The sequence below is a fragment of the Kogia breviceps genome, chromosome X (assembly GCF_026419965.1).
Source record: "Kogia breviceps isolate mKogBre1 chromosome X, mKogBre1 haplotype 1, whole genome shotgun sequence".
Lineage (NCBI taxonomy): Eukaryota > Metazoa > Chordata > Mammalia > Artiodactyla > Physeteridae > Kogia > Kogia breviceps.
Window position 1 is genome coordinate 98442848 of NC_081330.1, and position 12865 is coordinate 98455712.

The 12865-nt window shown below is 35.0% G+C and overlaps 1 protein-coding gene across 19 annotated transcripts in view; it reads left to right on the forward strand.

Annotated features, from left to right (window-relative positions):
• Nucleotides 1-12865, forward strand: part of CASK (calcium/calmodulin dependent serine protein kinase) — a 401244-nt gene that overhangs the window by 287565 nt on the left and 100814 nt on the right. For 12 of the 19 annotated variants that reach the window (XM_067022830.1, XM_067022831.1, XM_067022834.1 and 9 more), the window contains 2 exons: nt 3608-3707; nt 7125-7142. In XM_067022830.1, coding sequence (XP_066878931.1) covers nt 3608-3707; nt 7125-7142 — 118 coding nt within the window. The remainder of the gene's footprint in view (nt 1-3607; nt 3708-7124; nt 7143-12865) is intronic. The other 7 variants (XM_059050718.2, XM_059050721.2, XM_059050719.2 and 4 more) reach the window with 1 other exon arrangement.

Consider the following 12865-nt stretch of genomic DNA (forward strand, 5'->3'; position numbering starts at 1 on the left):
TTTTCACTCTGTCTTCAAGTCAGTAATTCATCTGTGTTCAACTCTCCTGTTCCTTACTTAATAACTTTGTTGCTTCCCTAAGTGCATGTACAGTAGTTTAACTTAGCAGAAGTCTGAGCTAACCATTTTCTTTGTTTGTTTTCCACTTCCTTAAATGAGACACAGAATCATCTAGTGGGATGTGTTCCATTTTGATGTCTGACATATTAACTACGATTATGATTGAGCTTAATTACTTGTAGTTCTCTTTTTCTTTGAATTTAAAATCTGCCTTCTCCTTTCTAGGTTAATTTGCTTAGTAGAAAATTGCATCATTAATATTAGTAATCAGATCGTGAATGGTCTTTTTTTAAAAATAAATTTATTTATTTATTTGTTTTTATCTTTGGCTGTGTTGGTTCTTTGGTGCTGCACATGGGCTTTCTTTAGTTGAGGCAAGCAGGGGCTACTCTTCGTTGCGATGTGCAGGCTTCTCATTGTCATGGCTTATCTTGTTGCAGAGCACGGGCTCTAGAGCGCAGGCTCAGTAGTTGTGGCACACGGGCTTAGCTGCTCCGTGGCAAGTGGGATCTTTCCAGGCCAGGGATCACACCTGTGTCCCCTGCATTGGCAGGCGGATTCTTAACCACTGTGCCACCAGGGAAGCCCGTGAATGGTCTTCTTAACTCAAAATTGTTATGTTTTACTCTCAAAACTTACTGAAGTATAAGTAAGATATACTGAAGTATATCTTCTAAACTAAAGTAGATAGAAAACTTCTTTACGAAGGATTTAATAAACTGGAAAGTTTGAAGAACTACTTATATAAGATCTGGTTTTATGTTGTTATATCCACAGGCTCTCAATAGCAACAGTGTAGTAGAGGGGTTGGCAAACTACAATCTGGGGACCAAAGCACTCACATAAGAGCTTTATGCTTTCACAAATTAATACATCTATATTTCTATTTTTATATATAAAGTTTTATTGGAACACAGTGATGGAAATTCATGTACATATAGTCTATAGCTGCTTTCACACTAAATGGCGGAGTTGAATAGTTACAACAGAGACCATATGCCCTGCAAGCCTAAAATATTCACTGTCTGGCCCTTTACAGGAAAATATTTTTGACCCCTAGTACAGTAAAAACCCTTGAACTGGGGAGAGTAGTCAGAAGACCTCCATTGTGTCTACTCTTGATTCTATCTCTAAGTTGGCAGCAACCTTAATAGGTTACTAAGCCTCTCTAGACCTCAATTTCTTCATCTGCAAAATGAGTCTCCTAGAATGAATCATCTTGAAGGTTGACTCTCCAACTCCCAATAAAATTCTATAAATCCATAAACTGTTTTGGAACCATTTTGCTGTTTTACATAATAGCTTTGCATTGAATTTTTGAACTACATGCAGTCACTGAGTTTAGGAGCTAAATAAACAAAACTGCTAACCATAAGAAAGATAAATTAGGAACTTGCTACTATTGTTTCAAAAGAATTTACCTCTCAGGGCTCTTTTAAATAGTGCTTTCCCAGTATAAGTATTTCTAGATCTTTGACTATAGTGGTAACTAGAACAGGCCTTGAAACATAAAACTAACATATTAAGAAACTCAGCTGAACTTCATTTGGAAATAAAAATAAAGCATCTCTAAAATTTTAGTTTCAGTGTATAGGAAACATGTGCTTTGATCTATAAAAATTCCATTTTCACCCAGCTTTTAGGGAACATGTATAATATGTAAAGTGAAATAAACTTCTACTACAGAAAGAAGAACTCAACATTCAGTACTATTTTTTTCATCACGGTAGCTGACCATAAAATTCTGCATAAGAACCTCTCGTGCATTAACCCTGGGCTATTGGAAATCTTAAAAAGTTGCCTGGAATGGTATCATCAAGATCACTTCTCTACTTTTTGCTCTTCCCTTTCTGCTTATATTTGCTCTTTTTCAGTTTATAGTTGTAGAAAGAATCCCTAACATAACCACCCCCCAAAAAATGAACCTTGTAGAAATATGTTTCCATTAATAATGTTATTAGAATTATTAGTAATTATTAAAAATTTTATTATTGTGATTATTAATGATATTTAATAAATACCTGTATACACAAAAGATTGATCTTTCTTTTCAGAAAAATCTAAGAGTTCAATATTTAAAATTTAGACTTAAGCTACTTTACACTTAGACTACTAGGGTGGTATGATACTTAGACTACCTAAGTGAGCAATTCTTCCTAAAGCAGCAAAGGCTCTACTCAGGTTCTAGCTACATATTAGTAGGGTTAGTAATAATTTGCACTTACAAAATGCTTTATGGTTTGCAAAGCACTTTCATAAACATTACGACTTCTGACAATCACGTAAGGTAAGCTATGTCAGTTTTAATATCCTCACTTTACAAATGAGAAAACCTCGAGGTTAAATGATTAAATCAAGTAAGGTCATGCAGATGGAAAGTGGCAGAGCCCAGGAACACACCTAGATATTCTGACCTACACCTAACACTCACGTGATTCTAACCTACACCTAACACTCACGTGATTCAACACATACAAAATAACTTTTATCGTTCTTATTGTTACTGAAACAATAATTCCCAACATTTTCCTACCCAATACTCTTAAGAGATATCATGGACTCAATATGACAGTGGTTCTCAACTAGGAATCAAGGGAGGCTATGCATGTGGTTTAGAAGAGTCAACATGTAGTTGATTCTGCTGGGTGGCCTGAGTGAGAATACTGTACAAGAGTAACACATAGTCATTATTAATATCAAAAAGAAAGGAAAAAAAGATTTAAAAAAAGAAAAATGACTCACATTCCTACTACCCAGGGATAATTAATACTATTAACATTTTGGTATATATTCGGTCTTTTATATCTTTATTAACTTTTTTTCAAAAATAAGATCATACTACTACAGATTTTTTAAACCATTTTTTCTGTAATTCATCACAAACATCTTATCGTTTCAGTAAACACTCTTCTGCAGCATCATTTATAGTGACTGCAGAATATTTCATTGTCTAGTATATGTTTAAGTTTAAGATGTAAATGGTTTCATATACTTTTACAATCCCCAACAGTGTTAGTCTGGTATGTGCGTGTGTGATCTATCTAAAGGAATCCAAAATTATTTAAAACCACCTCTTTTCTAGCTATCATCTCCTATATATTTGACCTTCTGAATAATTCTTAAATAAATATTTGGTAATTAACTTTTTTGTATTTATGTATTTCTTTTTTATCAATATTTTTATTGAAGTATAGGTAATTTACAATGTGTTAATTTCTACTGTACAGCAAAGTGATTCAGTTATACATATATACATTCTCTTTTTTTATATTCTTTTCCATTATGGTTTATCTTAGGATATTGAATATAGTTCCCTGTGCTATTCAGTAGGACCTTGTTGTTTATTGTATTTCTTTTAATAATATCAATATATATTTTTCAGGACTTCCATAGTGGTCCATTGGTTAGGACTAGGCACTTTTCACTGCCAAGGGCCTGGGTTCAATACCTGGTCAGGGAACTAAGATCCCATAAGCTGCGCAGCATGGCCAAAAACAAAAACAAAATTTTTAAAAATATATATATTTTTTTCATCTCTTTGCTTTAGGGTGCAGTACTAGCAGCTGTGTCAAGTCACAAATTCAACTCATTCTATGGGGATCCCCCTGAAGAGTTGCCAGATTTCTCTGAAGACCCTACCTCCTCAGGTAATTGAATCATTCATTCATTCACCAGTGTAAATCATTTAGTGTCTACATCCTTTCTCTTCCATTATGAATGACCTTTTTCTGTGAATCTAGTCAGATCCTCCAAGGGATTCTAAGGAAGTTTGTCAGCAGCCAAATTCCATCCACATGTGTCCGATTCCTTTTCATTTTAATACCAAAATTGCTTTCCCCTACTGCTCCAAACTGACGTTTCACTTTTTTTTTTTAATCTCGGAAATACTTCTTCCCCTTTCCCCCCTCCAGACCCAACACTGCACTTCATCCGTTCCAACGTTTGTAGTCAGTCTTTTTGAATCTTTGTGATTACCTTCTACCTCAACAAAAATTTCAATGTAAGATTTTCCGCATGTCAACTGTAGCAGATCAGACTTTGGAACAACACTGCTTTTAATTGAATCTTTCAATGTAAAGCTGTCTTGTGAATTATCTCTAGAAACAATTTACAGGTTCATCTCTTTTTATAAAGTCTATAGCAAGTCTACACAAGCATTCAAGGGAGAGGAACATAGAAGAAGAATTGCCTATTTTGATGAAATGTATATAGGTACTCCTGAAAAAACCCACTAATGTTCACAAAATAAATACTCAGATTTCCATCTTACCAGTGAGGTATTCTCAAGGATTATTTACTAAAAATACATAGGATCCATTTATATGTATATGTAAATGCATGTATATGTGTTACAGTTTTTAATTTTTATTTGCATATTTATTTACTTAACTCCTATATCATATGTCCTCTGGCCTCAACTTTTCTTTCTTTCATTAGAATTACTCAGTATTTGTCATGTGGTTGACTTTGCGCTAGTGATTTGATTTTTGTACTCTCGGACTGGCTCATTCAATATTCATGCATCAGCGTTGGAATCAAGGCCCAGGGCCCTTCCTAAAGCATGAGTTGTTTGTCCTTCACCGGTAGCCATATAGGAAGAATGGATGTGCTAAGCTTCTTACATGTTGGAACCATGAGCATTTGTCAGTATTTATGCTTCTTCCTTCCTCTGTTATACACGTATGTGCACATACCTGCTCACATACACATATACATACAGAGAGTTTCTTATCAATTGGTACGTGCTTATACCTTGTGCAAAATAACAGGATCAAATTTCCCATTCCAGCAGCTATATAGTTCCTTATTTTGACCTGTACCAATTGGGATGTGAATCTTCCTCTTTTGAGTGAAGGTGATTTCCAAAAGCATACATAAGTGGGAATCTTAGAGAAGAGACTCTGAGGAGGACTTGCTCTTTTCCTCTTGTGCTGACTTGGTAATTATCCAGAGTCCTTCCCCCAGGAAAGGCAAGGCCGTAGTTGTGTTATAGGTATATTCCCCACAGCTCCCTATTGTTTTACATCTGTCTTTTTTTCTTCCAGTCCATTTTGTAGCTTTCTGTTGTTGTTAGCTCAAACCTCCTTCTTCCTTCCTCACACTCAGATTATAGTTAACCCTTTCTAGGGGGAGTGAATCTAGTAACAGTTTTATGTTGTACTGTGGCTACATGATATAGTCACATACTTGGAATATATTTAGAGATTTTCGGTCAAGATCTCTAATACCATTTTCATCTTTAGAAATCGGAAGAGAGCAGGATGGGCCTTGCAACAGCTTCATAGACCTAATCTTTAATGTTGCCCCTTAATATTTACCTCTACTTAGCAAGACTTTAATGAGTTCTTAAGTATTCCTTTCTGTGAAGAGCTGGATTTTTCTTTTAGGAAAAGGAATTGTCTATAGTTATACTTATTTTCTATTAAATACATTTTTATTACCCAATTATTTTCTGGGGTTTTTTTAGTACAATCTAAACGATATGGTTGAAATAGTTTCTGATTACAGTACTTGCTTTTTAAAAAAAGAAATTTCTCACACTGCCTTGTGGGTAGCCTGCAAGCCCTCAAATTAGCTGTTCACAATTTTGCATATATTGCTTCCCTTTCCTGTAGTCTCACCCTATGCCTTTTTTTTTTTTTTAAGTTTCTGGATCTTAACCATCTTGCAAGCAGTCGGTATCTTCATTCAATGTGCTAAATGTCTCTAAAATATTTTTGAGGGCACTGTCCAGCTGCTATCAATAAAAGATAAAATTGTTATGCAGTGTAAGTGTCTGGTTACCTACCCTAAATGAAGAGGAAATTTTTACATGGTCAGATGTCAAAGACAAAGGAAATTTTTGAAAAAAATTTTAATGTTTTCCTAAATTTCACATGGCTATCAGGAATTATCATATGTTCCTAAAATTAACTTTTAATACTAGGCCATTTAAAGGGAGGCATTATCTATTATTGTCAGCATTATTTATCAAACATCTGTCTTTGCAAATTTCCTTTACTGCAACTAACAGCAATGGTTGTGTGGTTAGTTGCAGAAAGCCTATGATGTTTTATCTAGACTCATATAAGGGCTTTATACTTACATAAGTTAACACATCTATATTTTCATTTTTCAATGCATTTTTATTTTTAATATTTTCATTAATTTTAAGCCTAAATTCTTCTCTGTTTAATCCTAGCCCTTTAATTCTCCATCATTTATTTTAAGTTCCCAATGTTATCCTTTCCACTGCCTTTCTGTTCAAATTTGCATGGGTTTGTTTTACAGTACAAAACATAAAGCACTTTTCATCTTTACCTGAATGTTCTTCCAGAAAGCCCATGTCGAAAAGAGAAAAGTGATCATAAAGCATGTGCTTGTAGGGCAGGGTTGAGGGGGTGGGGAAGGAGGAGTTAGAGAGAGAGAGAACAGTATAACGTCACCAACTGTCCTTTCTTGAGATGGACTGTTTTTCATCTTTAGATAATGCCTTTTCTATTCTTTCTGTGAAATGATAGTAAATGGTAGTTTGTTAAATTTTTTTCCTTAATGACCTTGCTTGACAAAATTAAAAGCTGGCAATCCTATTCTCCTCCCCACAAATTCTATTCAAAATCATAATTTTAATTTTTAAAAAATAATTTAACAGAGCCTTTCATTAACAGTGGAAAAAATAATTGAAAATGAATCAGTTTGTCATCTAAAGAAGAGTTTAACATGTTTAGGTATGCTGTTTACATTGTAAAATTATGTTTATATAAGAGATTTTTTTTCCTATTTTGATTATTGAAATTAGTCCATTATACATTCTCTAGCATTTGTTAGGTTTAATCTTAAGATAAACAGTGTATTGTTGCTTTGTTACTTAACAAAGTGGAAATATTCTGTTCTTGTCTTTCAAATCAAAGAAGTCAGAATCAGAACCCAGGGGATGTTCTCATGGAACACAAGGGCTCACTTTGGGCTCAGCTAAGAGACCATGCTTCTTGTGGCTCATCTACTGGGCCCAACTGTGGCTTGATAACCCGCTTGCTCTAAAATCATACTGTTTGTTGTTTGTCCATATGCTGCCTTCCTCCTAGGACTTCTAGCAGCAGAAAGTAGGTATCCCTTTGCTTTCCTCTAAGGTTTATCTTTTATGCAAAAGTGTTTGGCTTTGCATGGTTCATAATCAGCTTGACTTTTTCCTTGGCTGTTTCTGCTTAGATGTTTATTTATGAATTTTAACACTGCTTGACCATACAATAAAAACTTGGATATATTGATTTCCTGAAGCATTGTTATACAAATAATACTAACTTCTTACTTCTTTCATAAGAGGAAAAAGAGGCAGTGTTAAAATTTTAAGTGCACTTAATATTATTTCACATCTGAATTTCAAGCACAAATACATTAATTCCAGGGAAAGGCTAACAATTTATTTTATAGTTTGCTTTCAAGAAAACTTTCAGGGTAAGTGAACGTTCCTTTAACAGTTATATAATCTATAAGCAGTTTTTTTTTACTCTGTTACTGATTCTATTTTTAGCTTATTGACATGGAGCTATGAAATAAACTCCTGGATTCATGTCTCTTAACAACTTCTACCATCAGAAAGAACATTTATAAAGAATAATGTAATGGCTAGATTTTCATTACAAAGGGATATAATTTGAGTATGTGAGAATAGTAAAGTAAAAAGTATGTAAGAAATTACATACAAATGAGTATTAGTAAAACTAAGGCAATCTAAATGAGATGGGTGGATTGTATCAATGTCAGTATTCTTGTTGTGCTATTACACTGTGTTTTGTAAAGTTACCAGTGAGGAAACCAAGCAAAGTATGCAAGGGATCTCTGTATTATTTCTTACAACTGCATATAAATCTACAATTATCTCAATAATAATTTCAATTAAAATAATAGAATAAATCTTTACCTCAACATTGTGCTTACTGGGGGGAAGTATATAAGAGACAAAGATAAATAGAAAATCTGGGTGCTACTAATTAAATTCATTGCCACACTTTCTTGCATTAATTACTTGTAGCTCAAATTGCAGCCAATTTAATATAAAAATCTCACAGTATGTTAGTTATCTGTTGCTCTGAATAAGCTCAAAACAGCATTTATCATCTAACAGTTTCTATTGGTCAGGAATCTGAGCATGGCTTAGCTGAGTACCTCTGGCTCAAGATCTCTCATGACATTGCAGTCAAGATGTCATCCAGAGCTGTGATCTCATTTGAAGGCCCAACTGTAGGGGGAATCCTCTTCCATGCTCACTCACATGAGGGTTGACAGGCTTCAGTTCCTCACGGACTGTTGGGCCTCTCCATAGGGCTGCTCACAGCCTAGAAGCTTGCTTAACCTGGCACAGATGATCAAAGAGAGAGGGCAAAAGTAAGAGAGAGCACCCAAGACAGAAGCCACAGTCCTTATAACCTGATCTCAGAAGTGACATCCCATCACTTCTGCCTTCTTGTGCTTGTTACAAGTGAGTTAATAAGTCCAGCTCACACTCCAGGGAAAGAATTGATTATATAAGGGTGTGAATACCAGGAGTCAGGGATCTTGGGGGCCGTCTCAGAGGCTGCCCACTATGTACAAGTTAATGACCATCGGAATGTAAGACACTTCCCATTTGTAACTTTTTGTTTCTCCAGATTTAGTACCCCTCTCCTTTTCTTTTTTTTTTTTTTCAATCAGCAGACCTATTGTGTCATTTGGGAATGAAAGCATCTTGGAGGTATGAAGTAGTGCTTTTCCTTAGTTGTAAGGCCTTATATGAATGGGCACTTAACAACCAGCAGAATGTTATTTAAACTACTTTGACAAATTTGTGCCCAACGATGTTGCTATTTGGAAATATAGATTGTTTTAACAAGTAAAATGGCATTAGAATTATGGTATCTGTACTCTGACAGAATACATTTGCAGAGTTTTTACTTCTTTTAACTAATAAATTTTAAGGCATCCGCACTATAATCTATACATAAAGAATCTAAAGCATTTATCACCATGTAAGTTTTCATAACTTGAATTGGATATAGCACAGATGCTTAAGTCCAAAATACAATTTTCATTACAGGATTCACTATTGCTTATAACTTGACTGATAACCAGGATTTGCTTTGTACAGTGGGAATAAAACCTGTCGTCCAGGGGTAGGGGTAGGGGGAAGAGATTGACTGCAAAGGGACAAGAAGGAACTTTTGTGGAGTGATGGAAGTGTACACCTAAATTGATGAATTTTAACTTAATTCTACTGTAGTAAGCAGATTTTTTTTTAATGCTACTGTGCTTGCAAGGAAGGGCTTTGATTGAGTGGGTGATATGAATGTATGTGTACTGATTCAGTGTTATATAAATAGGACTGCTAATGTAATAGGAAATAGAGGTTATTGATAACTCTTCAGGAGAAACTAGACTAGATTGAGATGCTGAATTTGCTCAGTGATATTAGGTTTTATAGCTATACATATAATTTTTTTAATATACACATACAAATCTTTGTTGCTGAAATAACTGCATACATGGGTGTATATGCGGTTTATCAGATGTATGCAGTGTATACATTTATCAAAACTCATTGAATGGTACACTTAAGATTTGTGTATTTCACTCTATGTAAATTTTACCTGAGAGAGAGAGAGAGAGAGAGAAGTATTAAAATCTATGCTGATGTACTTAGAGGTGAAGTGTACTGATGTTGACCCTCTGCCACTTATTTTGAGATGAATGAAAAATAAGATGAATTGATGTGTGGATAGATATGTGATAAAGCAAATATTGCAAACTGTTAATTGTAGAATCTAGGTGGTGAGTACAGTTCTTTCAACTTTCCATATGTTTGAAACTTTTCATAGTAAAGCTAGGGGGAAATAGTTTTAAGACAGACTCAACCTACTTTGACACTGAGAACGTCTTAAACATTCTACTATTTTTCTGTCCTCCTTTCAGGTTATTTTTACTCGGTCAACTTTTTTATGAGACTTTTCCACTCTTGTAATGAAACTGTTCTAGACTCAAAGTTTTGTTGACCTTTAAAGCATATTTCTCTTTAAAGAAATAGACTCAGAAAACATTTTTAAAACAGGTGATGTATTTATGCTTCCTTTGATTATTACTTCATAGCAGTGGTAGAAAGCTTTTTAGAAAGTATCAGTGAGATTCTTGGAAAAAGTAGAAATGTTCAAAGTTAAAATGTATGATTATCAACCTAATTTTTAGATACAAACTTGATTACCAAATGAATTATGCTAAAGTTAAAGCAAAATACTATTCTGAAGACAGGGCTTGATCACTTTCTAATAAATTTATCATTGTGAAAGTTTGGACCAAAGCCTAAGAAAATAAACCTTATATGGTAAACAAAATTCAGATCAAAAACAAAATAGAAATTGGATATCATCTCATTACCAAATGCAGATTATTCAGGGGTGTTGCTGAGGGTAAAACATGGTTTCAGGAGGGACCAGTCTGTAGTGGAAGGACTAGGTGTTAGAGACCAGGATTCTAAGGCTCACTCTCGTACTCACTGCTGTGGCTCCACAGTCATTTAACCCCAATGAGCATCCGATTTTTCAAATATAAATACACTTGTCTACAGGACAGGGTTATTGTGGAATCACATAAGATTAATAAGTGTGAAAAGCACTTTGGAAATTATAAACTGTTACCCAAATATAAGTATTAAAATAATTTTCATTGTGACTTTGAGGAAACTGCTATAAAATAAACTGTTTTCAGTGGTTACATATTTCTCATTATAATATTTTATTTGCAATTCTTTAGAATTTGCTTAGAAAACAATCATTTTAATCGAACCTATTTTATTGTGTCTTTTTGTACAAAGCACACTGCAAAATGCAGCCTGGAATACAAAAGTGAATAGAATACCTACAGTCCTGCCATTAGATAAATTGCCCTCTGGGGTGAACTTATGTACTATTGTTGGTTTTTTTTTTTTAAGATAGTTACAAGTTTATTCAGTGAGAGAAAAACGTCCTTTTCAGTTTTTGAGGAAAGTCAATAGCTCTTTCAGATATGACAGTATTGATCAGCAAAATAAATACCAGTAACAGCTTAAGAGCTTGTGTGTGTTGTGTTGTGTTGTTGTATTGTGTTGTATTACTTATTACTACTGCCTCAGTATTTAAAACAATAGCAAGGGAAAAGCCCCAGAAATGTCTTTGTGTACATTTATATTTTACAATGAATTGAAAAATTATGAGATTTTTACATGAACTTGGTGTTGAACTGCGGATATCAATCGTACACATCTGTGAGATACGGTTCTGCTGGTCATACTCAAAGAAATAACAAAACTTAGAAGAGGTGTCAGTAGGGAGTGTTAAAATGATCAAGGGTAAAGAAAGGTTTTGAGGTTAGACCAAATATATATGTTTATTTAATATGAAAAGACAAAGGAGAAATTGAATAAAAACTATAATTTTCCTAGCTAATTCCAGAAACTTTAAATTAGGGGCACTTTTCAGAGCTTGAAATAGGCAACTTGAGTACACCTGTGCAAATGCTTCCTTTCATGATTTAAAACCTACAAAGTTAATCACATTTGGGTACAAGATAAGACTATAAATCAGTTCAGAAAAGGTGACAGATCCAAGGAAATTAAATAGACCTGTTGACCTGGTGGGTCTTGCCTACTAGAGACACAGGAAATAGATGCCTTTGTGCTTTCCAGCAAAGCATCCACTGGGTCTGCCAGAGCACATTGGAAACTTAGGTGGAGGTGTTGAATTCCTGCTCATCCACCTCTTCTCTGAGACTGTCCCAGCTCCTCCCTGGGCAGCCCTATTTCTGTACCGCTTTATTTTTTATCTCTTCTCTGTTGTTTGCTTCAGGGTATAGTATGCCTACTTCCCACACCAGCCTGAGAGCCCCTTCCTTGTGACCAGGGATCATACCTGTTTTCCCTGAACCCCCTGCCTCACACCTGGCAAAAAGAAGGAACATTTGGTAACGGTTTTTTGGTTATTGTCTGACCCAGTAGGGTTCAAGTTCTTTTCTAACCTCCATATCCATGCATAAACCACACATCACTTCTTGTTGAAGGTTCCCCCTATGTTTCCTAGTACGGCCAGTTACTGTAGTAAGTCAAGAAGAGCATACCCTTTGGATCCAGACACACTGGGGTTGAGTCCTGGCTGTACCACTTCTAGCTGTGACCTTCCTTGACCTCTCTGAACCTCAGTTCCCTATCTGGAAAGGTCAGGTACTATATTTACCTTACTGTGTTGTCCTGGGGATGTGCCTGACACATAACAAACACTTACTAATTGGGAGCTGCTATTATTGTTTCTTTGGTACTTAATTAATTCAAGGCATACTTTGTGGATGTAATAAAATGGATCAAATATCCACCTGCCTTAAGGACCTCACAGCACAGAAACGAACAGTGAGCAGATGTAAACGTAGGGTAGTGCTGGTAGGACAGGAATTGCACAGAGCTTTGGGAGTTCACAGACCAACAAATGATACGTCCCTGATCGGGTACAGCCAAAACTGCTTCCCAGTGGTTAGACTTTCCATCTTAGTATTCACTAGATACAAGATTGTTTTATTTTAATCTTATAGTATTAATAAACTACTACCTAGATTATATATCAGCATAAGCAGTGCTGGATAGAGACAATAAAAACTAGATAAGATTCCAGAAGCCTTAGAACTAGCTTTACTAAATTTATAAACCTGGCATCATTTAATTCTCCTGTTGATGATGTGCTGGGGTCAGGGGCTCAGTGGGATATTTGGGACTAATATCTTTACATCATCTCTTGCTTTCCAAGGCTTTCAATAAGGGACAAGAGAGCCGACTTTT